Genomic DNA, 26,680 nt, shown 5'->3' on the forward strand with positions numbered 1-26,680 from the left:
TGCCATGCTGTCACACACCTGTGTTTTAGCAAACATGTTTCTTTCCCTAAAGAGATTTTTTCTTTGCTCATAAAAGGAAATTCTTATTTATGAGGCATTATCTCCTAGGAACTCCATAGTATTATATATTCCTTCCGGTATATCTTGTTAAAGCTGCTATAGTTGCCCTCATTTTTTGCTAAGTAAAGTGAGCTCCCCAGGGAAAAAGAATACAGCTTAATGACTTAGCAGTGTACCTGACACAATGCTGGTGCATAAAATATGTTGAAAGAATATAATGAGATAAAGAAACAGGAAGAATACAAATACCTCTGGATGCTTCACTTAACTAAATCCTTCTTCCTTTGAACATCAGGCTTCAACCCTGTTTTTAATGAAGCATTTCCATCTTTAAATTAATCCACTCCTGCTCCTCTATACGCCCTTACTATTTTTACTAGTTACCTTCAATCTCTGGTGTATACCAATCACCTAGGTGGCTGGTAAGAAACAAAACAGATGTCTACATTCTATCCATCCCTATAATTTCATTACATGATTATGGATTGGAGTATGGAGGAGTTCTAACGGTGTTTCCACATTGTTCAGCTATCAGATGACATGCCTTTTTCTACATGTTTGCTTTTAATATCACATGGTATACTTGTTATCACTCAGACATAAACTTAAATATCACCATAGAGGAAGTTGCCCTGACAACCCAATTTAAAGCAATCATCACTCCCTCACATTATCCTACTTACCACTAGTATTTGTTCTATGATCTAATTCATTTGTATTATGTTGACTAGATTTATAGAGAGGGACTCGCTAAATTCTAGTTCTTACTAGAGTTTGTATAAACTTAATAAATATAAAAATGCAGTTGTATTGAGGGTAATTAGATTTATTGCAATTCAAGTACCAATCTTGGATATTTATGAAAACCTTATGTCCTACTCAGGAAATGATCAAGAGCTTAATATCTTTTCTATTTCCCGCCCCCCTTTTACACAGAAAAACTAAACAGCCAAAAAGTTAACTGATAAAAAGGTTATCAGTTAACTTTTTGGCTGTTAGGAGTAGATCCCAAGCCGCCTCTTATTCAAAGATTCTGTTAGACCATATACTAATGTTGCTGATGATGATCATGCCCAGAAGAATAGGGCTTCATTAATAAAAATTTTGAAAACGAAATTACCTGGAATGATTGGTTGCTTGCTATACTTAATGGAATGTTGAAAGTCCAAAATAATACAATCATCCCTAAAATGATTACAAGAGAAAGTTTGCAAACTGGCTCAGAACCTAGAAGCTCTGGTTCCCAGGAAATCACACCTGCTACATTATCTTGTATGTATTCTCCAAAAGCCAAACTCATTAGTCTCAAGCACAAATCTCTTCCTAAACAAAATACCTCATTGAGAGAAATGGAGTAGATGATGAAATTCAATTTAAACTTCTGGTTCTAGGATATTACTTTGGTTCTAAGTAAAAAGACTTGAAATGATCAAACCAAAAACAAAGCACCTTACCTAATGATTTCAGCATATTCTTTGTCTTTTCCTTTACTGTCCCTCCATTTCCTGAACATAACTGAAGCATCCACATTGGCTGGGGAGAAGGTGTTGGGCTCATTAAGCAATGAGATTACACTTAACAGGATAGTCCTAGAAACAAGGGGGTAAAAAAAATAAATAAATAAATAAAAATCAGCTACAAATACTCATATTCACAGAATTCAAAAGTATTTTTTAAAATTAAAGACTACAATATTTGAGGCCTAGGGAAACGAAGATTTGTTTTCAGTACTCAGCTGGTTAGGCTAACTAGGAGATAAAAGCAGAGGAAATATGTGAGCCTAGCATGAGATCCTGTTGCAGGACATACAACTGTAGAAGACTATCTCAACTGGCTACATACTCCAATCTGCAAAAAGTCTGGAAGCTTTTCAAATAACATTTTATATTTTAGAAATTTTCCCCACAAGTTTGCTTCAGATGTTACAAGTTAAGTGCAATAAGGAAAATTTCGAAAAGCAAAAAACATTTAGCTTCAAGGCAATTTTTTCATGGGAGGGAAACATGATGCTACTTCATACATCCATTTCTAATCGTGGCTGTTCATAAGATCTAAAAGAAAAAACAAACACCCAGTATTATATGGAAATGTGTTTCTTTTCATACTTTTAAAGAAAGGAAGACAGAGACAAAGGACAAAGGAAAAAGAACTTGTCTCAATAGAAATCTTTATTCAAAATTTTTTTTTCTAAGCACCTACTATGTGCCAGAAGCACCAAGTAAGATGTTGGCTGTGTAATAGTGAGCAAATTAGATGTCATCCCTGAATTCTCAGGGCTTATATAGCTTGTGGGAGATATAAACAGGCAATTTTTATCCACAGATAAAAACTAGACACCTTAGTCATGGGGAATACAGTTTCAGTTAGATAAAATAACCAAAAGAGCACAATAGCCTCCAAAAATATTCCAGACTATTCCCAGGCTTTTTCCCCCTACAAGCTGTGTGCATGTATGAAAGGAGAAAAATGGGAGAAAAAAATTAAATTTCTCTACCTTTTCTCATTGGTGCGAGGTTATACATTGTGTTGTTGCAAAATAGCCTTTTGCTCCTGGCCCCAAGCAAAAAATAAAGGGAGGGGACCAGACAATTAGATGTTTGATTTGATGAAACCTTTTCCTAAAAAGGGCAAAGAGTTTCTGTTACGTGATTATACAAAATTATGACAAAGGCACTTTCAAAGAAAAAGTTCCCATCTAGTTAAAATCTATCTCTCATACACACACCTTTCTATTAGGTTAGAAATAACTCCTTGCCCTTCCTGCCAAGGTCCTTATAGTTTTCTCCAATAATTAATTAAAAAGATTCAAAGAAACTCATCACTGCCAATAATGGGAAATGGATTCACATAACATCCTAAAAGCAAAAGTGTAGGTAGAAAATTCCATAAGGGTTGCTTCTGAAGAAAACATACAGAACATCCTATATAAAATAAAAGCCTAATATGCTCAGTGTCCAGTCGTTCATTCAACCAATCAAAGCATAATATGCTAATAATATACTAAAGAAATTGAAAAAGCCACATGTCTAGATGAATCATATTAAGAAAAATCTCCCCACAAATTAGTTTCACCAAGTTAGTTTTTATAACATCTTGTGTATATTATTAAAATACTATACTGGGTAATGCAATTTTTAATAATGGTGAATCATACATTTGTTCCAAACAAGCCCACTCCTACTGCAATATACTCCTAAGTTGAAAACCACATGCTTTCAGAAGCATTAGGTACCACAGTGGATTGCGATAATAGTTAACCCAGCACGTTTTTACTTTCTCCCTTCATCTGGAAAGCACAATTTTATTTATTTTTGTATAGAGAATCCACCATCATGCTACATGTTCATACAAACAACCTACTTAAACCCAGAGCAGTAGACATACCACCAAGTACTGGCCAAAGGATTCCATCATCTTGTCATGAGGATGGGTTTGAGGATATGCATGCAAACTAAGTTGGGACAATCAGAACCCTGGTGGGAACTCATTTTTCTAACCTAAAAAGAATTTTTAATTCTTGTTGGTTTAATAACAATATAGAAAATATAGCGCAGGTGACCATCTTTGTTACCAAGTGGTGAGAGCCAGCCTAATATAAGGCAATATAGAACAAAGCAGAATTGAGATTTTTCTCTCTCTCAAAGATTTCTGATGCAAAACACTCCAAGTTTCCAAACCACTATGTTGTGGATGGGTTGGGTTGCAGGTTAATTATACCTATAATGATACCCTCATCAGTTGGGTGGGTCAGACCTAACTATCATTTCCTTTTTCTATATACCACAACTGGAAAAGGCTTAGAAAAAAATGTCATACATAGTTTAAAATGTCCATCATAATAAATCAACACAGGGCATTGTACTACACCTCTAGCATAGTAAACTCTGCAAGGTAAGTACTATTAATCTTGCTTTTATAGAATGGAAAAACTAAATTGCTAAGACCTTGCTGACAGAATGTACAAACAGCCGAAACCGGTTTGGCTCAGTGGTAGAGCGTCGGTCTGCAGACTGAGAGGTCCCAGGTTAGATTCCGGTCAAGGGCATGTATTATACATTGGTTGCAGGCACATCCCCGGTGGGGGGTGTGCAAGAGGCAGCTGGTCGATGTTTCTCTCTCATCGACGTTTCTAGCTCGCTCGCTCTCTCTCTTCCTCCTCTCTGTAAAATATCAATAAAATATATTTTAAAAAATGTACAAACATGTTTTTTGTTATTTCATGTAAGTATTTTTAAATCTTTGTTCATTTCTCTTTTCAGAAGAAAAAAGGCAGGAGGGTTAACAATAGGTGAAAAGGGAAAGAAAGAATAATTAAACTATCAAATTAGTATCCCCCAATGAAGAGGGTACTCACAGCCCATTAGAGGGATTGGTTTCCTGCAGATGATGAACAAAGGGGAAGAAATCAGGAAAACAGCATACACTCTATTTTAGTCTCATTACGTCCATATAAACTCATGGTTCCACATGAAGCTCTGGCTTTGAATAACAGAGTTGCATTTGTCCATTTAGACAATCTTGTGGCATCTGGACATAAATTTCTTGAATTAGCAGAATAGACTTTTAGGGCCCATCTCGAGACTCTCAGTTCCCATAAAGAAAAACACCACTGTCATTCACTAACTGGGTATAGAGGAACATGTCTGATTGCCCAAATCCAGTGGTGTGTTTTAACATGTGTTACAACACACAACACATATTATATAAACCAGTAAAAATTTTGGATATAGAGTTTTAAAGTGTTTTCAAGTTACTGCACAATTCCCAAAATTAGGGATATTATTAGGAAAAATGTGCTCCCTCCATCCCTGTTTAAGCCAGAATAAGGGATGATGGTTAAAAGTTTTGGGAAAATGGGAAAATGCTAAGAGGAGAAAGAAGTACTGACAAAAGGATAGGGAAAAGCACTTTAGACAGTCTTCAGATTCATGTTTCAGATCCTTTTGCCTGCTTCAGTATCTTTATTAGAGATATTATCACTGGCTATCGTCTTTTGAATAAAAAATAAATTTGTAAACAAAAATACCCAGAGAACATGGAGGCCAACTAATATCTCTCTCTCTCTCTCTCTCTCTCTCTCTCTCTCTCTCTCTCTCTCTCTCTCACACACACACACACACACACACACACACATACACACACAGCAAAAAGCAGGTTGTAAAGTTGTATAGCATTAAAATGTTTTAAAAACAAGTAACTATAGAAGCATTAAGGGAGAAAGAAAATCTGAATTAGACATCTATAACCCAATGGGTAATATTGTATTTGTCCCTTTTCAAGAAAGACAGTGGTCAATGAGATGGGTCTGTCCTTTCTCTGTTGCTATGCCATCACAAGTATTCTGGCTGGGAGGGCAGAAAACTGGTCCTAGCACACACAATGAAATAAATTTGGCTTATGGGTCTTCCTGGAAACTTAGGAAAAGTTTAGAATTTTGCAGAATTGAACATTGGCATTTTTCCTCCCAAGGTATACACATACCCCTCCACACAGCATGTGAGAAAGGGTTCATTCTTAAAACCTAAATTTACTTGATTCGTTTACTAGTGCACTATTTCAAAAGTTAAAACTCAGTCCTCATTACATGTTTTAAAGATGGGAGAATAATTTAAAGAGGACATTGTGGCAAAGAAATCTGTTTTGGCTGAGAAAATGATATAGCTAAATGGGCCACATACTACAAAAAGTTTTTCTTCAATGCTAGTAAAGCAACTAACAAATATAACAGCAGTTCCTGCTGTGTAAGCCCTAAAGCTGCTGCTGCTGACCAACATATCACTGAGAACACATAGTAGAAAGGAGGGTATCAGATTAAAATACAGGAGTTGGCAAAAGTAGATTTACAATTGTTCATATAGAAAATAATGTAAGAATAAATTGAGTTTCGTGCAGTGACAACTATGAACTTATTTTTGCCCCATGCTGTATATCTAGTTTCTCAACCCTTTCTAAGTATTTTGGATTGAACAAGGTACCTAAATGAATGAGTAATGAGCATAATCAATACTTATTTGATATGCCTTGAACACATGAACCTTTTGGTATACATGTCCCAGAAAGTGAGAAATAACTCACTAATAACTGGGTAAGAAATCCTGGTGCAGGTCAGAAAGCTTTCAATTCTTTACTTTTGAAAAAGTGGAGATCCTAATCAAGTTACAAGCTTTCAGATAAATAAAAACGAGTAACAACATTATTTAATCAACAGATAAATAGGGAGAATAGATCAATCTTATTGCAGAAGAACTTGAAATAATTTATGCAGATATTTCAGCCTCTAGATCTAGAAGATATAATTCCCCACTCCTTAAAGTGTGGGCTGGACTTCCTTCCAAAGAGCACAGAGTGGAAAGGGGGAAAGGAGGGATAGTGGAGAAACGCTAAAATACTTTCAGTCAGAATGTAATGAATGTTAGTATTGTGATAAAAAATGTTTATAGTATGCACCCTTGATATGACATAAAGAAAATACACAGCTGACCTTTGAACAATGCAAAGGTTGAAGGTGACAATTCCTGTAGAGTCAAAATCCACATGTAACTTTTGATTTTCCCAAAGCTTGCTAGTAACTGCACGGCTCCAGGATCCCCCTTAGATACTCAACTATGTGGGGTGGTCAAGTCCCTTGTATAAAATGGTGTGAACAATGAATGCATTACAAAATCTGCAAATTTCCTAAAATATTGTTTTTGAGCTGTGATTGCTTGAATGAAATATAAACCCAGGGATATGGAGGGCCAACTATATACTTACTGAAAAGAATATTCATTATAACTGGGCCCATGCAGTTTAAACCATGTTATTCAGGGGTCAACAGTACTTTACTTTTATGATTTTCTTCCCCCTATTCACTATCCAGTCTAATAACCAGAAAAGCAATTAAAAATACCAACTGGGGAATGAAATACTTTATCAGTACTCCTCAAAATTGTCAAGTTCATTAAAAAAAAAAATAGTCTTAAGAAACTGTCCCAGTTGCCTAAAGAAACATGCTTATCCTATCTAATCCTATTTAATAAAAGAGTAATATGCAAATTGACCATCACTACAACCTACAAGATGACTGACCCCATGTGGACACAAGATGGCCAGCAGGGAAGGGCAGTTGGAAGGGACCAGGCCTGCAAGGGAGGGCAGTTGGGAGTGATCAAGCCTGCAGAGGAGGGCAGTTAGGAATGACCAAGTCGACAGTGGAGGGAAGTTGGGGGCAACTGGGCCTACAGGGGAAGGTAGCTGAGGGCAATCAGGCTGGCAGGGAAGCAGTTAGGCATCAATCAGACTGGCAAGGGAGTGGTTAGGGGTGATCAGGCTGGGAAGCAGAAGTGGTTAGGGGCAATCAGGAAGGCAGGCAGGTAAGCAGTTGGGAGCCAGCAGTCCTGGATTGTGAGAGGGATCCCAGATTAGAGATGGTACAGGTTGGGCTGAGGGACACATGCACACACCACCACCCCCCGTGCATGAATTTCGTGCACCGAGCCTCTAGTCCTATAAAATAAGAGAGGAATAGGCATAATGACCAACCACATAACGACCAGATCACAGATCTACAGGAGGGTGGGGCACAAAACTACAAGCAGGTGGTGGAGAGCTACAGGAGGGGGCAGGGCAGCAAGCTATTGGGAAGGCAGAGGGAGACAGGAGGGCGGGGTGGCAAAGAGCTACTGGTGCACAGATTTGTGTGCAGGGCTACTAGTTAAATATAATATGGTATCTTGCCTGGGATTCTGGAGCAGAAGAATGACGTAAGGTAAAAACAGGAAACGTGAAAGAGTATGGACTTTACTTAAAACAATGTATTTAATATTGGTTCACTATAATAACTGGAATCACACTAATGTTAGATATTAATATTAAAGAAAACTGGCAGCCGAGACTGGTTTGGCTCAATGGATAGAGCGTCGGTTTGGGGACTGAAGGGACCCGGGTTCGATTCTGGTCAAGGACATGTACCTTGGTTGCGGGCATATCCACAGTAGGGGGTGTGCAAGAGGCAGCTGATCGATGACTCTCTCTCTCATCGATGTTTCTAACTCTCTACCTCTCTCCCTTCCTCTCTGTACAAAATCAATAAAAAAAATATATTTAAAAAAATAAATAAATAAAATAAAGAAAATAAAGAAAACTGGCAGGTGCAGGGTATATGGAAATTATACTTCACAATTTTACTGAAAATCTAAACTGTTCTAAAATTTTAAGTTATATAAAACAAAAAAGACAAAACCACAATTACCCATTAGAATGACTATAATTTTAAAAACACAGATAATGTGCTAATAAAGACCTGGAGAAATCGGAATTCTTACACACTTCTTGGTGGGGATGTACTACTTAGTGCAGCCACACAGAAAAACAGGCTGGCAGTTCGTCAAAAAGTTAAACATTGAATTACCATATGACCCAACAAATTCATCCCCAGGTATATATCCAAAGAAACATGTACATGTACACAACATTCATATCAGCTTACTCATAACAGCCAAAGAAATAACCTGAAATGTTCATCAAGTAAGTAATGGGTAAACAAATAGTGGTATAAGCATTTAATGGAATATTATTCAGCCACAAAAAAGAATAAAATGTTATGTTACAATGCGGATGAACACTGAAAATGTTCAGCTAAGTTCACGAAGCCAGACACAAAATACTACATATTGTAAGATTCCATTCATATGAAATGTAAGAATAGGTAAACTCATAAAGACAGGAGGCAGACTGGTGGAAGGGTGGGATGGAGTTGAGTATAAATGACAGGTGTAAGTTTAATGGTGATGAAAATGTTCTAAAAGTGATTGTGGTAATGGCTACAAAATGCTGTGAGTATATTAAAAACCTATGAACTGTACACTTGAAATCAGAGAATTATACAGTATGGAAATTATATCGCAATAAAAGTTATTAAAAAAAAAAGAAAAAAAGACTGACAGTGTGGCAGATGCTGCTCAGTGATTAGTGTGTTGGCCCTTGAACCAAAGGGTCAGGGGTTTGATTTCAGCCAAGGGCAAGTACCTGGGCTGCAGGTTACCCGCCCTGATTGGGGCAAGTTGCGGTGGCAACCATCTGTTGTGGCGCTCTCGCATTGATGTTTCTCTCTCTCCACCTCCATCCTCACTCCCTTCCATCCTCTCTAAAATCAATGGGAAAAATGTCTTCCAGTAAGGAATAACAACAAAAAAAGAACAGATGATTAAATATCCAGATAGATGGGTCAACAGATTAATCAATAAAGGAAATCACAAATATATTGTACAAGCCTTCCAAATCATAAGACACATCCACATATATAAGGTATTCCTAAAAAATGTACAATTGATAGCTCCCTTTTGAAAATGAAATGTATTCTGACAAACACTGCATTTACAATTATTCAAAGTGAGTATATATAGTTTTTTGGAATACCCTATATATAAAACAATGGATAATGGAAGCTCTGTTAAAGGTAGCATGTAGCCTGGCCAGTGTGGCTCAGTTGGTTGGATGTTGTCTTAGGCACTAAAAGTTTGCCTGTTTGATTCCCGGTCAGGGCACATGCCTGGGTTGTGGGTGATCCCCAGTAGTGGGTGTGCAAAAAACAGCTGATTGATATTTGGTTCTCACATTCTTAGCGCGCGCGCGCGCGCGCGCGCGCGCGCTCTCTCGCTCTCTCTCTCTCTCTCTCTCTCTCTCTCTCTCTCTCTCCTTTTTTCTTCCCCTCTCTCCAAAAATCAATACAAAATATATATTTTTTAATTTTTAGGTAGCATGTTAAGTCAATTTTCAGTTTGGAAAAAATAAGACCTTTCTGCAAAAAGTAAAAAGAATCCTAGAATAAAGGAACAATCAATGCAAACTGAAAATCATGAGATCCAAGATGCAAAAGAAACTTACGATAAAGTAAGAGGAAGAATTAATTCATACTAGAAAATTTCTCCCAAGGCAAACATAAAGGAGTAACATGTGCATTATTGTTCCATAGATACAACTTTTCAAAATGATGCATACAAGCTACTTAAAGCTCTAGCAGAAGACAAAATAACCAAATATAAAAGGATTTTTTTGTACTTAAAAAAATAAAATCCAATCTTAAGAAACACCTAAAAACCAGATTATTTCTTATCAACCCCTTACCTGACATTCTGAGTAGGATTCCACCTTTCGGAGGGCAGTTCACCACTCTGTGGATCATCTACGGGTGGATGAAGAATTGAAATGCATACATCTCCATTCTGTAAGATACAAACCACATTGAGTACTCAAAAATATGGCATAAAAAAGAGACATCAATTCCTCTGAAATTTCTTTTATTCCTCCAAAACTTGTTTTCCTATAATTAGAGAAGACAATTCTGCTCTTTCTTCACATTTGGAATCACTGTTAAAGGATTAAATTTTTTTGCCCTGGCCAGTTTGGCTCAGTGGATTGAGCATCGGCCTGCTGACTGAAGAAGGATCCCAAGTTCGATTCCAGTCAAGGGCACATGCCTGGGTTACAGGCTTGGTCCAACATGCAAGGGACAGTCAATCAATGATTCCTTCTCATCACTGATGTTTCTCTCTCTCTTCCTGGCCTTTCCTCTCTGAAGTCAATAAAACGATATCTTTTTAAAAAGATTAAACTTTTTAAATATTATAAATATTAATTATGACCAATCTCCAATATATATTTCTTAGTTAAAAAAGAAACACTATATATCTGTTAACATCATCCTCCTAAAAAATCATTTCAAAATAGAAATGTACAGCATGTCCAGTATCGCTCAGTGGTTGAGCGTGGACCCATGAACCAAGAGATAACCAGATTGATTCCTGGTCAGGGTTACATACTTGGGTTCTGGGCTCAATGCCCTGTGCGGGGTGTGCAGGAGGCTGCCTTATAAATGTTTCTCTCTCTCTATCCCTGTCCCTTCCTCTCTCTCTAAAATCAATTACACACACACACACACACACACACACACTCACAAAATAGAAAGACAAACCTGGTAAATCAAGATTTAAGAGTCTTGGGAAGCAACTAAATATCTGTCTTTTCAGACACAAAACTACCTAAAGTACATAAAAAGAAACAAAACAAAAAAATCTGTCCTTGCTTAAAATCTGCGTAAAGATGCTATAATTTATCTTTAATATCAATAACTGGTTTTAATAAGTTCAGTATATATAAACTGAAAATATGCCTCACAATAACTTCATTATAACTCTTTCAATATATGGGACAGAACTCACCACTATGGTTTTAATATTTTGATTTGCAAATTTAAATTATAGGACCTAATCCACAGGTACATTTAGTTTAAGTCAAACAAGTGAACTGCTAACCATATGCAAAATAGACTGCTACTGTCCTAGGTGGTTTGGCTCAGTGGATAGAGCATCAGCTTGCAGGCTTAAGGGTCCCAGGTTTGATTCTGGTCAAGGGCACATGCCCAGTTGCGGGCTCAATCCTCAGTAGTGGGCATGCAGGAGGCAGTTGATCAATTATTCTCTCTTATCATTGATGTTTCTATCTATCTCTTTCTCTCCCTCTGTGAAATCAACAAAAATAGGTATTCTTTAAAATAGTCTGCTATTCAATTAAAAAAAAAAAAGTAAGATTGAACCACCTATCTCTTGGTCTAAAATGAAAGTTAACATTAAAAATGTTTTAAACTAGCCGAAACTGGTTTGGCTCAGTGGATAGAGTCGTCGGCCTGCGGACTGAAAGGTCCCAGGTTCGATTCCGGTCAAGGGCATGTACATTGGCTGCGGGCACATCCCCAGTAGGGGGTGTGCAGGAGGCAGCTGATCGATGTTTCTCTCTCATTGATGTTTCTAGCTCTCTGTCCCTCTACCTTCCTCTCTGTAAAAAACCAATAAAATATATATATTTTTAAAAATGTTTTAAACTAGAGGGATGCCCTAGCTGGTTTGGTTCAGTGGACAGAGCGTCAGCCTGCAGACCAATGGGTCCCAGGTTTGATTCTGGTTAAGGGCATGTACCTTGGTTGCAGGCTCCTCCCAGGCCTCAGCCCTGATTCAGGGCTTGTGCAGTGCCTACCATTTGATGTGCTTCTCTTACATCGATATTTCTGTCTTTCCCTCTCCCTTCTACTCTCTAAAAATCCATGGAAAGCTGAAACCGGTTTGGCTCAGTGGATAGAGCATTGGTCTGCGGACTGAAAGGTCCTAGGATCAATTCTGGTCAAGGACATGTACCTTGGTTGCGGGCACATCCCTGGTAGGAGGTGTGCAGGACGCAACTGGTCGATGTTTCCCTCTCATCAATGTTTCTAGCTCTCTGTCCCTCTCCCTTCCTCTCTGTAAAAAGTCAACAAAATATATTTTAATAAATAAATAAAATCCATGGGAAAATATCCTCGGATGAGGATTAAAAAACACACCAAAAAAAACCCTAAAGGTATAACTACATAATGTAAAATTTTCTTACACATACAACCCAAATTTTTTTTTTTTTGGGGGGGGGGATTTCCATAGATCAGAAATTTTTTTTCATTTTTTATTTTTTTTTAATTCTTAAATCAATCTTTATTGTTCATATTACAACAAAGGTTCCTCATTTCTTCCCCCCTCCACCAGGTTCCCACCCCACCCTCCATCCCCTCCCGACCCCCCACTGTCCTCATCCATAGGTGCACAGTTTATGTTCAATCTCTTCCTGCATCCACCACTCCCCCTTTCCCGGAGAACTGTCAGTCCACTCCCCTCCCGTATTGCCGACTCTATTACAATCAACAGCTAATATTGTTCATCAGGTTTTTCAATCTCCTTTTTTTACAACCCAAATTTAGATATAAATACACAACCATATCAAGATAACATTTTAAAAATAATAAAATATCAAGTAATATATTCTAAAACTCTATTGCTAGATGTCATGAGAAAGGTAAAAAAACATGACACAGAGAAGTTCCAAACTCCGCCCCTCGCATCGCTGCCCTACCATCTGGCCCCTGCAGACCCGAGACCCCGAGACCCGCTACCGACCAATCTGCCCGGCACTCGCGTGCACCGTGTCTGGTTCCTCCAGCGTCACCGCCGAGCTCAACCACATGAAGGTTCCCCAGGCAGCTGCAGATTGGAAATAATTCTGTCTGCAGAATGCTCCACATGATCCCCTGACTGGAGTATCTTCAAGTACCAATCCCTTCAGACACCAGAAAGTTTGTTCCTTTTTGTTGTAAAATGAATCTTGAAGGTATTCTAAACCACTTTTCTTGAACCAGTGAATATTCAGAGAGCTAAATCTGAAGCCTGTACAAAAAGCTTACCCTAAAACATGCCAAACTATACAAACTTCTGCTTTTGTCAGTCCTTAGCACCTACCTCTCTGAATTTTCATGAATTTCTATTTCACAAGAATGGTAACTTTATATATAGCATATAAATAAAAGTTAGTATAAAAAGTAAACAAGAAAAAAAAAAAGCATGACAGAAACAGAGAGAAAAAAACTAGGTATATTTGTTTTTGTTCTTAATATATTTTTATTGACTTCAGAAAGGAAGAGAGAGAGAAACATCAGTGATAAGAGAAAATAATTGATCAGCTCCCTCCTGCATGCCCCACACTGGGGTTAGAGCCTGAAATCTGGGCACATGCCCTGATCAGGAATCGAACCGTGACCTCCTGGTTCATAGGTCTATGCTCAACCACTGAGCCATGCTGGCGGGGGGTAACTAGGTATATCTGGACAGCATGGAAGAATGAAAGGCTTAGTGGTCGAGGAACTTTTGACATGGGCCTTGAGTAAGGATTACAATTTTAACCCAAGGGAAATTTAGACAAATGATAGGATAAAATATTCTTGGGTGGTTGAATGTTTTGTACTGCTACTATAAAAAAAAAAAAAATTGCCACAAATTTAGTGGCTTACAACAACACAAATTTCTTATTCTACAGTTTTGTAAGTCAGAGTCTGAGACTGTTCACACAGGGCCAAAGTCAATGTGTCAACAGCAGTGCATTCTTTCCTTGTCCTTTCTAGTTTCTAAAGGTCTTAGCCCCCTTCCTCTAATCTCAAAGCAAGCGTTGTTTTATTTCTATGGGACTTTTTTTTTTTTTTTAATCCTCACCCGCGGATATTTTTCCATGGATTTTTAGAGAGAGAGTGAAAGAGAGAGAGGAAAGACAGAAATATCAATATATGAGAAATATATCGATTGGTTGCTTCCTGCAATTGAGGTACGTGCCCTTGAGCAGAATTGAACCTGGGACCCTTTGGTCCACAGGCCAACACTCTTATACACTGAAGCAAACTGGCTCTATGGGACTTTTAAAGTCACATCTCCTCTCACTCTCATTTTCTGCCTATATCTTCCACATTAAAGAACCCTTGTTTTTACACTGGGCCACCTGGATAGTCCAGAATAATCTCCTTATTTTATGGTCAGCAGATTAGCTACTTTGACTCCTCTTTAACATGTAACCTAATATATCACAAATTCCAGAGAGCATGAGTGGACTTCTCTGAGGAACCATTATTCTCCACCAAAATAGTGAAGAACTAGTTTGAATTAAAAAAAAGAGCACAAAAATTAGGCCAGAGGAGTATGTTACTTTGTTTTTTATTTTATTTTTATTTTTATTTTATTTATTTTTTAAAATATATTTTATTGATTTTTTTTTGAGTAAGGATTACAATTTTAACCCAAGGGAGAAGGGGCATCTCTACTGTTGCAAAGTGACAAAACCCTCCCTCCCACACATCCCCTCCCTCCCCAGAGTTTTGTGTCCATTGGTTGTACTTATATGCATGTATAAAAGTCCTTCGGTTGATCTATTATCTCCCCCAGATCTTCCTCCCCTCCCCGCTGTAATTTGACAGTCTACTTGTTGATATACTGTCTCTATATCTATCTTTTGGCTCATCAGTTTATAATGCTCTTTATTATCCACAAATGAGTGAGGTCATGTGGTGTTTCTCTTTCATTGATTGGCTTATTTCACTCAGCATGATGTTCTCCAATTCCATCCAGGTTGCTGCAAATGATGAGAATTCCTTCTTTTATATGGCAGCATAGTATTCCATTGTGGAGTATGTTACTTTGTTCACAGACTAATATAAATAAAATTTCTGAGCAGTGGAATGGCATAAGGAATTTGTACTTAGAAACTACATATTAAAAAAGGGCATCTCGCCCTAGCCGGTTTGACTCAGTGGATAGACTGTCAGCCTGCGTAATTGAAAGGTCCCAGGTTCAATTACGGCCAAGGGCACCTGCCTGGGTGGCAAACTCAATTCCTCTCAGTAGGGGGCATGCAGGAGGCAGACAATCAATTATTCTCATCACTGATGTTTCTATCTCTCTCACTTCCTCTCTGAAATCAATTACACACACACACACACACACACACACACACACACACACACATATGTATGTATGTATGCATATGGGGAGGGGACACCTCTCGCCCTAGTTGTTTTGGCTCAGTGGATAGAGCCTTGGCCTGCCTGACTGGGTTTGATTCCAGTCAAGGGTGCATGCCTGGGTGCAGGATCGATCCCCAGTAGTGTGCAGGAGGCAGCCAATCAATTATTCTCTCTCATCATTGCTGTTTCTCTCCCCCAACTTTCCCTCTCCCCCCTCCCTCCTCCCTCCTTCTCCCTCTCCCTTCCTCTCTGAAATCAATAAAAATATATTAAAAAGGGAGAAGGGGCATCTCTACTGTTGCAAAGTGACAAAACCCAAAACTTTTTCATGATAGAAGCATTCCGAAACTATAAATAAAAGGGAACTTTAACATTACAGAGGATGTTTATTAAAAGATCCACAGTTGCCGAAACTGGTTTGGCTCAGTGGATAGAGCATCGGCCTGCGGACTGAAAGGTCTCGGATTCGATTCTGGTCAAGGGCATGTACCTTGGTTGCGGGCATATCCCCAGTAGGGGGTGTGCAAGAGGCAGCTGATTGAGGACTCTTTCTCATCGATGTTTCTGACTCTCTGTCCCTCTCTCTCTTTCTCTCTGTAAAAAATCAATAAAATATATTTTTTTAAAAAAGAAAGAAAAAAGATCCACAGTTAACATCATGCTCAATGATAAAAGTTTTTTTCTCCTAAGATCAGAACCAAAACAAGGATACCTTCTCTCACCACTTTCTTTTAGGTTAGTCATCATCTAAGTATCAATATATTTTCTCCACTGATTTTTAGTGAAGTGGAAGGGAACCAAAGGAGGGAGAGAAAGAGAAGAGGGGGGAGAGAAGGGAGGGAGGATGCAGGGAAAGGGATGATAAAGGAGATGAAGGAGAGCCAGGTAAGCTGCTAACTAAAAATTGTTACTGTTATCAAGTAAGAAGGGACTAAACCATTATTATAAAACATCTTGCTATTTCAAGGATTCAAATGTTCATCTAGTCAAATTACATCGCCTGTGAATTTAACCTGTTAACCGGGGAGTTCCCTTTTTAATTACAAAACGGACAACGGGCGCATACTCTTTCACTAGGACATGTCAGTACGTCACGCCCAGTGGACGTAATTTTATATTATTATTTTTTTAATTTATACTTAATTAAAAAAATGAAATATATATTTTTTCGTTTATTTATATATAAAGCACAAAGGAAAATACAAAATTACAAATAGAAAAGAATACCAACAAAAAAATGGAAACATCGAATTAAAAAGTTATAAATTTTACAATTATAAAGATTACAAAAAATATTTTTTTATTTCTATACACAATAAAAAATATAAAAAAGTTAACAATTACAGAACAATAAACAAAAGCACACAAATAAAATAGAAATATTGAGTTTAAAAAATTGAAATATAGATGTAAAAATTCAAAACTCAACTTCCGTGTGACATATTTTAAAACAATTGTTGATACATAGTGCTACCTTACAATCCGGACACTAGTATGTAGATTCTTTCCTAACACCTTTTTTTGTAGCAAACTAGGCATTTCCTGGATTTAGTTTTTCCTATATCGCTTTTCATTTGTTCTGGAAAATGCCTTTCAACTAAGCGTGATGCAGGGGTCCTCAAACTTTTTAAAGTGGGGGCCAGATCACGGTCCCTCAGAGAGCTGGAGGGCCGGACTATATGAACTACTAATTCCTACTGTAACACCTCGGCTGCACTCACTGCCCAAAAAACCTGGCGGGCCAGATCAGACTCCTCTGCGGGCCGCATGTGGCCCGAGGGCCGTAGTTTGAAGACGCCTGGTAGATGTAGAGCTGCTTGTTGATGTCTTTGGGTGGGTTTTCACTATGTTGTTATCTACCAATTTCTCTACACACTCTATCAAAAAGTGTAATCGATCCAAATGACCTTTATCTTTTTTTGTATATAATATATGCATTGAAGCAGCACATATCAATTAATCATAGAAAAAATTTTTTATAAAATTTTTTTACCCTATTATGGGCAGCCGTGTAGGCCACCATAACTCCATCTCCCAAATCTACGCCACCCATATTCTTGTTATAATCCAGGACAACATTCGGTTTTTCTTGCCTTCTTCCTCTCTTTTCAATCATTGTCTTTTCGTCATTATGAATAGAACTGAGCATCAATACGTCTTTTTTATCTTTCCATTTTAAACCATAAGTTTGTCTTTGATTCTTACATATGTTCATTTTTCTGTAATTTTTTTGTTTTTATTTCACTGGGAATTCCGACTCTGTTTATCCTTATTGTTCCAACAATGTATTGTTTTGACACAAGAGTTCAGCCAAAAGAAATGACATATAGAAATTATCTAAGTAAATCCTATACCCTTTATTCAGTAAGTCATGTGTTAACTCCAAAACAACTCTTGTTGATTGTTTTTCTTGTGGGTAGTTCGAACCATAATTTGTGTCCTTGCCTGTGTATAAAATTATATTTTGTACGTATCCAGATTGGCTTTCACTCAAAATAAACAACTTCATTCCAAATCTAGCTTTTTGTAGATATATATTGTTTCCAAGATAAATTCCCTTTCCATAATAAGAGATTCATCTACGAATATTTCTCGTTCACATACATAAAAACTTTTAAACTTTTCTGACAAATTATTGATGATTGGATCAATTTTATATGTTTTTTTAATTATATATAGGTTGGAGATATAAAAAATATAAGTAAATAATATATAATACGAAAATAGGTAGGTAAGTGTAAGTACGTACCCGTCACTGCTCACCCAGAACACATCCACCACTCTCAATAGCGAAATTATACTGATTCCCTTTGTGTCTTAAATTCATATCGAGACATGTATGGATGACTAATACCTTTGTTGTTCGGAAATATAGGTCCCGCCCATTTCAGGGCGCAACATATATTTCAAGGACGTATTTATACGTCCTACCCGTACCTGATATTGTTTACATTTGACGTATTTATACGTCCCGCTCGGTTAACAGGTTAATGATGTATGCAGAGTATAGAAAGACTATAAATATGAATGGCAAGAGGAAAAAGGTAGAAAGACAAGTATCAATGAAGGTTAATTTTATGTCAACTCAACTAGGCTAAGGGATGGTCAGACAGCTGGTAAAACATGTTTCTAGGTGTGTCTGTGAGGGTATCTGTGAAAGAGATTTCGTGTTTGAATCAGTATATTGGGATGTCAGAACTCCTGGTTCTCCAGCCTTGGAACTCTGGGACACGACACAAGCAGTAGCCTTGGACTGGGAGTTACACCACTGGCTTTCCCTGGTTCTCGGACCTTTGGATTTATTTTGAATGTTATTTCCAACTTTTCTGGTTCTACAGCCTGTGGAATTTCTCAGACTTCATAACCATGTGAGCCAATTCCTTTAATAAATCTCCTCATATATATCCTACTGGCTCTGTTACTCTGAAGAATCCTGACAAATACAGTATCCTTACTTTTACCTGGACTTTTTGGTGTCGTTAAAAAACATAATTTATGCCGAAACTGGTTTGGCTCAGTGGATAGAGCCTCAGCCTGCGGACTGAAAGGTTCTGGGTTCTATTCTGGTCAAGGGCGTGTACCTTGGTTGCGGGCACATCCCCGGTAGGGGGCGTGCAAGAGGCAGCTGATCGATATTTTTAACTCTCTATCACTCTTTCTTCCTCTCTGTGAAAACTCAATGAAATATATTTAAAAAAAACAAACATAATTTATAATTACAGATTATACAGAAACTCTTGCTAGATCCAGTTCCTTCAGTTTTTGAAAAGCTGACTATGGGTCTTAATCTATTTTACTCCTAATAGCCTATCATCCATTTAAATAATTACAAAAGATCATAAACTGTGTAATTGGGCCAGTCACCATTTATATAGCTTAAATTTTATTATTCCAAAGAGCAATGGTTCTACAGACTTGGCAACCTTTTAATAAAACTTGTGAGACACTAGAGAGAGCTCTCTCTCTCTCTCTTTCTCTCTCTCTCTCTCAGCCACATGAGGACACAGAGATAAGCTAGGAAAAAAATTATCACAAAAAAACACACATAAAAAAACATTTTGCACCTTGATATTGGACTTCTAGCTTCCTGAACTACAAGAAAATAAATTTTTGTTGTTTAAGCCATCCCGCCTATGGCATTTTGTTATGGCAGCCTGAGCTGACTAAGCCAACATGTAGAGTCTATTTTTAATCATTATTAAAACATTTAGAAATACCATGCCCTACTGATAGTGGAATAGTAGTCAAATTGGTACATATGTACAATGTTGATTGCTATAGATTAGTATGTTTTGAGAATCATCTGGATCTAGAATAGAAAATAACTCTTTAGAACTAGAATCTTAATTGCAATAGCAAAATATTTTTGTATCGGCTACCAAGTAGCATAAAATATATCAGCTTACTATAACCTTTATATGGATGGCTGTATAGTTGCATTTATGTGCATATTGTACAGGTAAAATAATTTGTATGCTCCTTCAAAAAACATCCAAAATCTTTATTATTTTAAAAAACAAAGCTCCATACTATGTTCTATAACTCACTAGTGCTAAAAGGATCTAATACTTCTGTATACTTTTTATTCAGTCATATGAACATAAAACTACTATAAAAATTACTGTAAAAAATATTTTCCAATGAATTGAAATTTTTAAAAAAATATATGTTCTTGATATTAGAGAGAGGGGAAAGAAGAGGGAGGAGTGATATATTATATAATTAAAGTGTAATATGCAAATTGACCGAACAGCAGAACAGCTGGTCGCTATGACTAAGCACTGACCACCAGGGGGCAGACGCTCAAGGCAGGAGCTGCCCCTGGTGGTCAGTGCGCTCCCACAGGGAGAGTGCCGCTCAGCCAGAAGCTGGGCTCATAGCTGGTGAGTGCAGCAGCAGTGGCAGGAGCCTCTCCCACCTCCACTGCAGGCAGGCAGTAAGGAGCATGGGGTCCCGGACTTTGAGAGCCTTGGACTGTGAGAGGAATGTCTGGCTGCTGGCTTAGGCCCAATCCCCAGGAGGATTGGTCCTAAGCCAGCAGGTGGACACCCGTTGAGGGGTCCCGGACTGTGAGAAATGCAGACTGGGCCAAGGGGACCGCCCCCTGAGTCCCCCCAGTGCACAAATCTTGTGCACCAGACCTCTGGTGTGTGTGTGTGTGTGTGGACAGAGAGAGAGAAAGAGAGAGAGAGAGAGAGAGAGAGAGAGAGAGAGAGAGAGAGAGAGAGAGAGATGTGAATTAGCTGTCTCTTGCCGCCCCCTACTGGAAATTTAGTCCAAAACCCAGGCATGTGCCCTGACCAAGAATAGAACCAGCAACCTCTCAGTGCATGGGGCATGCTCAACCAAATGAGCAACATCGGCCAGGACTGGAAATTTTTAATAAATACTAAAGAGCAGTGAGATTGATTTCCCATAACTGTAAAATTCGTAGTGAAGAAAATATACAAGGCCCTAACCAGTTTGGCCTGCAGACTGAAAGGTCCCAGGTTTGATTCTAATCAGGAGCATGTACCTTGGTTGTGGACATATCCCCAGTAGGAGGTGTGGAGGAGGCAGCTGATTGATGTTTCTCTCTATCCCTCTTCCTTCCTCTCCGTAAAAAAAAAAAAAAAAAATCAATAAAATGTTTTTTGTTTTTTTTAAAAAAAGAAAATACACATGAAAATATTACATTTTAACATGGTTTATGAAACAAATGGTGTTTCTCTTGAGCTAATTCTGAGCATACAACACGTAACCAGGAAACTATTTTTTATTTCACTCAATATCGTGTATAACAAAGAGGTAATATGCAATCTGATTGTCACACCATCACATGATGGTGCCCACAGTGGGGGCAGGGCCAGCCGATCCACACGCCTGCCCCTGGAGTTCCCTTAGCCCTGCTGGGGTCGATACTCCAGCACCCCCCACTGACTGAGGCTCAGGCAAGTTAGGCCGGCCAAGGCACAGGCAAGCCTCGGATGGTGGCTGCCCAGCCACCCAATGCTTGCACTGCTGGCAGTGGCAGCAGCAGAGGTATGATGGGGGCGTCACCTTCCCCTGATCACCTCGGTGTCTTCTTGTCCCTGAGGGCTCCTGGACTGTGAGAGGGGCTGGTAGGGCTGAGGGAACCCTCCAGAGCATGAATTTTCATGCACCAGGCCTCTAGTCTATATTTATAAAAACCTAAGCAACTGTTCGATGGGTAACTATGATGCACAATGATCACCAGGGGGCATACGCTCAACGCACAGGCATAGAAACATGGAACAGACTGATGAACCTCAGAGGGATGGAGGGAAGAGAAGAGCAAGAAGAGATTAACCAAAGATTTTATATGCATACTCGAGGCCAGATTCATGCACTGCTGGAGTCCCTCAGCCTGGCCTGTGGGGATTGGGATGAATCCATGCACTGGGCCTCTGACATCCCCCAAAGATCCTGGATTGTAAGAGGGCACAGGCCAGGCTGAGGGACCCCACCAGTGCACAAATCTGTGCACCGGGCACCTACTATTACAAAAAGAGCAAGAAAGAGTAGATTTTGCCTTACATTCACTGATGACAAGTTCATATTAAATTTTTTTTTTAATTTTTAAAAAATTAATTCTGGCCAAAGCCAGTTTGGTTCAGTGGTAGAGCGTCGGCCTGCAGACTGAAGGGTCCCAGGTTCGATTCCGGTTGCGGGCACATCCCCAGTGGGGGGTGCGCAAGAGGCAGCTGATCGATGATTCTCTCTCTTCGATGTTTCTACCTCTCTATCCCTCTCTCTTCCTCTCTGTGAAAAATCATTAAAATATATTTTAAAAAAAATTAATTCTGGAGAGAGAAGGGAGACAGATTGAGTGATAGAAACAGTGATGGTTTGCCTTCTGCACGGCCCCCTCCTGGGGGGATCAAGCCCTCAACCTGGGAATGTGCCCTGACCAAGAATTGAGTTGGGTTCATGGATCAATGCTCAATGACTAAGCCACACTGGCCAGGGAAATTTCTTTTGTTTTCCAAGTTTCCCTGAATATTTGTAAATTTCACAAATATGGCAATGATAACAATTTGTTCATATAATGTAGCAGTATTTTATAGCTATAGTAATGTGTATGTGGATGAATTTAGAACTGCAATCAACCTCTCATGATTTTTAAAACTTGACATCATAAACAATATTTTCTACCAGAAATAGTCTATATATAATTATTTTTAGTGCTTGAGTTGATATACCAAAACTCATCAATTTCTATATTTTGAAACTTAAGTAGCCATTTGCTTTTGTATTTTATTTTGTTGGTGTTATTGTCATTGTTTACCCCTTTCATCCTCAGTTATAAGTAACTCTGCAGTACTTGGTGACTATTGAGTAATAGGCATCAAGATCCACTGTATTTCTAACACAGGTGGGTGAGTAGAGAGCAACTCCCAATATGTTTTTGGCCAAGAACCATGAGCCCCAACAACCTCTAGAATCACAGAAAGTTCAATTCCAATACCATTTCCAAAATGCAGCAAAGGTAAATTAACTAATGTGAGAAGAGTCTCTTATGATACCTTTGACTACATCAAATTTAATTCCTAACTATGAATTATCACTTCTTTTATTTTTTTTCTCCTTGGCCGAGGATACGGTTATTGATTTGAGATAGAGAGGAAGGGAGAAGGAGAGTGAAAGGGAGGAAGAGAGAGAGGTGGGAAAGAGAGAAAAAGAGAGAGAGAGAAAGAGAAGGGAAGAGAGTGAGGAACATTTATGTGAGAAACATCAATTTGTTGCCTCCCAACTGGCTGCCTTCCCTTACGTGCCCCAAATAGGGATTAAACCCAAACCTACCTTAGTGGGAATCAGTGCCCTGAGTGGAAATTGAATCCATGATTTTTTAGTATACAGGGACAATGCTCTAACCAACTGAGCCATCTGGCCAGGGCTATAGCTTCTTATTTAAAACAAAACATTTATGGTATAGGAAGCAACCGAATATTTGTAAAATATACATGCATTATTTTGTTAAAAATTTTATTATTAATATGAAAAATATTTTTTGAAATAATGATCCAATGCTGACACTTCTGATACAGAACTAAACAGCCTACACATAAGCAGTAAAACAAAAAACAGTGAAAAGGGGGTTTATCTACCTATACTTTCTTCCTTCAGAGCTCTGAATCCTTTATTCTGGTTTGTGTGTTTTGTTTTGTTTTTTAATATATAATATTTTATTGATTTTTTTACAGAGAGGAAGGGAGAGAGATAGAGAGCTAGAAATGTCGATGAGAGAGAAACATCGACCAGCTACCACTTGCACACACCCTACCAGGGATGTGCCCACAACCAATGTACATGCCCTTGACCGGAATCGAACCTGGGACCCTTCAGTCCACAGACCGACACTCTACCACTGAGCCAAACCGGTCGAAGCTGTGTTTTGTTTTTTAATCCTCACCCAAAGATTTTTTCCCATTGAATTTTAGAGAGTAGAAGGAAGTGGAGGGAGGGGTGAGAGAGAGAAAGAAACATCAACGAGAGAGAGATACATCCATTGGTTTTCTCTTGCACTCGCCTCAACTGGGACCAGGGATCGAACCTGCAACCCAGGTACATGCCCTTGACCAGAATCGAACTTGAGACTGTTCAGTGCAAGTGCCGAAGCTCTAACCACACTTACTAACACCAGCCAGAGCTGTTTCTTTTTTGGGAGGAGTTTGAGAATTAGAAAACAGATGGAAACAAGTGAGTATATGACTTTAAAGTGAATTAGTTCTCAATAGCAAGTCAAAAGCTGGAGTCTTCCCAATTTTCTCTTACTATCTAAAAATCTATATATACTACGTATTTGGTAGGCAAGAACTTTTGATTATTAAATGGACAAGAACACAAAAATGTTTCTATGTGAACTGATCTCAGTTTGTACTTATAAAAGAGTGAATTATTTCTATATTCTCTCCCCTACAACAGGATAACTTTGTTATATAGAATAATATAAGTTATCCACAGCTGTTTATCTGTATTATGGTTAAGTCAGATACTAAAGAAAACAATATTCTAGAGCCTTATTTTTGAAAATATGACTTTATATTACCCAGTTTGTCCTGTTTTAAGAAGAAAAGAAGAATGAAGATAATGCTTTACAGAAAAAGAAGGTTGTGAAAAACAGTAAAACTATTCCAATGTGCTGCTAATTTATGCAGACTGAAATCCAGATTCAGGATCCTGGAGTAAGTTCTCCATTTCTCACTTTCAAGTATTTTAAAGGCTCAATAGCTGTTTCTGAAACAAAAATGCTTCCCAATATCCACCAGGCCAAAAAGGGACTACAGGACAAAGACTGTAAATTTTTAAAAGTAAATTTAATGCTTGGGTCATACCCTGTTTCCCCGAAAATAAGACAGTGTCTTATATTAATTTTTGCTCCCAAAGATGCACTACGTCTTATTTTCAGGGGATGCCTTATTTTTCCATGAAGAAGAATATGGTACACATTTATTGTTAAATGAAAATAAAGGAAATTTATTGCCTGTATACGGTACGGTAGTACAGTAGTTGTCAACACAAACCAAACTGTGAATCCTACAGTATTAAGAATTGACTCACGCCGGGACCGGTTTGGCTCAATGGATAGAGCGTCGGCTTGGGGACTGAAAGGTCCCGGGTTCGATTCCGGTCAAGGGCATGTACCTTGGTTGCGGGCATATCCCCGGTAGGGGGTGTGCAAGAGGCAGCTGATCGATGACTCTCTCTCATCGATGTTTCTAACTCTCTATCTCTCTCCCTTCCTCTCTGTACAAAATCAATAAAATATATTTAAAAAAAGGAAAAAAAGAAAAAAAAGAATTGACTCATTTATTCAATGACAATCATGTCATCTTCTTCTGGAACATCATCATAATAATCTAATTCCTGAATTTCCTGGTGAATTTCTTGTGACTCCATTTCTTTCAGAATCAATGGACCAAATCTCTCATGTTTAGCTTAGGGGGGGGCCTTATTTTCGGGGGGATGCCTTATATTTCACTCAGAAGGAAACCTGTAAGTAGGTCTTATTTTCAGAAGATGTCTTATTTTCGGGCAAACACAGTAGCTATCATAAAATGATACAACTCCAGAGCTCTACTGCAATTAAAAAAATTACAGAATGATAGAGTGAACGGCCCCCACATATTATTCTAAGAAACATAATGCAGCATTCTAGCATCCTTGCATATTAGTACAAATTCATTCAGAAAACTAAAACAATTTCCCCAGGCCTGTGGGCCTTGTTCAGCAAAAGAACCTCGCCTTGGATTTATTCCAAGAGGGGCACTCAATTGCTCTGTGGTAACTCCTGAAAGAAGGGTAGTCCAAATATAGTAGGATAAATCCCCCCAAAAAAGCTGAATCCTTGATCATAGCAACAGGTGACCCTTGCTGTGAAGCTACAGAAGGGGTACACAAATACATTTGTATGACTTTATCTACTAAGTTTAAAAAATGCCAATGTAACACATATGCATTATAAGCTTAGCAATTAGCAGCAAAGGTTTAAAGCAAAGATGGAGGACCTTTTTTCTGCCAAAGGCCAGTTGGATATTTATATAATTCGAGGGTCATACAAAATTATCAACTTAAAAATTAGCCTGCTATATTTGGTCAAACATTTAATTAACTCACCCTTAATGCTTTGACAGGGTCAGACCAAATGATTTTGCAGCCTTATACGGCAAGCAGGATGGACATTACCCACTTCTGGTTTAAAGCCTTAATCTTAACTATATACACTGGTATTATAAAACTATCCTCAATTTTGAACAATTAAACTAGAGACTGCTAAGTGGGAAAACATATATAGTCCTTTATGGCTATCGCATTAACTACTACCACAGGATTCTGAGATTATAAAACAACTAATCTTGAGAGAAATTTATGTTAGATGACTCTTACCTCATAAATGTTCGGGTGCCACATTTTGGTCAAGAATCTGAAGGTAGGTGGTGAATATGGGTAGTCAATAGGAAATTTAATATGCGCCTGGAAAAAAACACAAAACGCTAATAAATGAGATTACAGGTTATTCATCTGCCTAATAATTTACCTTATTACACTTCAATAAAACAAAGCTCCTATGTATAGAGTATACTCTGGGAATTAAAACAGCTCATATATTGTTTTGTTAGCCCCATGTCAGGGTTATTACTAATATGTTGTTATAACATCTCTTCAAATATTTATTAAGAGTTTATGGCAAATCAACAAAATTCAACAGCTACATATTTTTTTTTTGAGAGAGAGGAAAGGAGAGAGATAAAGAGATAAAGGACTATCAATCGCTGCCTC

At 38.2% G+C, this 26,680-nt stretch overlaps 1 protein-coding gene across 2 annotated transcripts in view; it reads right to left on the bottom strand.

Annotated features, from left to right (window-relative positions):
- The window catches only part of UBE2R2 (ubiquitin conjugating enzyme E2 R2), a 63,310-nt gene that overhangs the window by 1,546 nt on the left and 35,084 nt on the right, over positions 1 to 26,680 (bottom strand). Inside the window, exons 2-4 of one of the 2 annotated variants that reach the window (XM_036433551.2) lie at positions 26,288 to 26,374; positions 10,165 to 10,262; positions 1,515 to 1,649 (exon numbers count right to left, since the gene is read on the bottom strand). In XM_036433551.2, the coding sequence (XP_036289444.1) occupies positions 1,515 to 1,649; positions 10,165 to 10,262; positions 26,288 to 26,374 (320 nt within the window). The remainder of the gene's footprint in view (positions 1 to 1,514; positions 1,650 to 10,164; positions 10,263 to 26,287; positions 26,375 to 26,680) is intronic. The other variant, XM_036433552.2, reaches the window with a different exon arrangement.

The sequence above is a fragment of the Pipistrellus kuhlii genome, unplaced genomic scaffold, assembly GCF_014108245.1.
Source record: "Pipistrellus kuhlii isolate mPipKuh1 unplaced genomic scaffold, mPipKuh1.p scaffold_m20_p_12, whole genome shotgun sequence".
NCBI classification, from domain to species: domain Eukaryota; kingdom Metazoa; phylum Chordata; class Mammalia; order Chiroptera; family Vespertilionidae; genus Pipistrellus; species Pipistrellus kuhlii.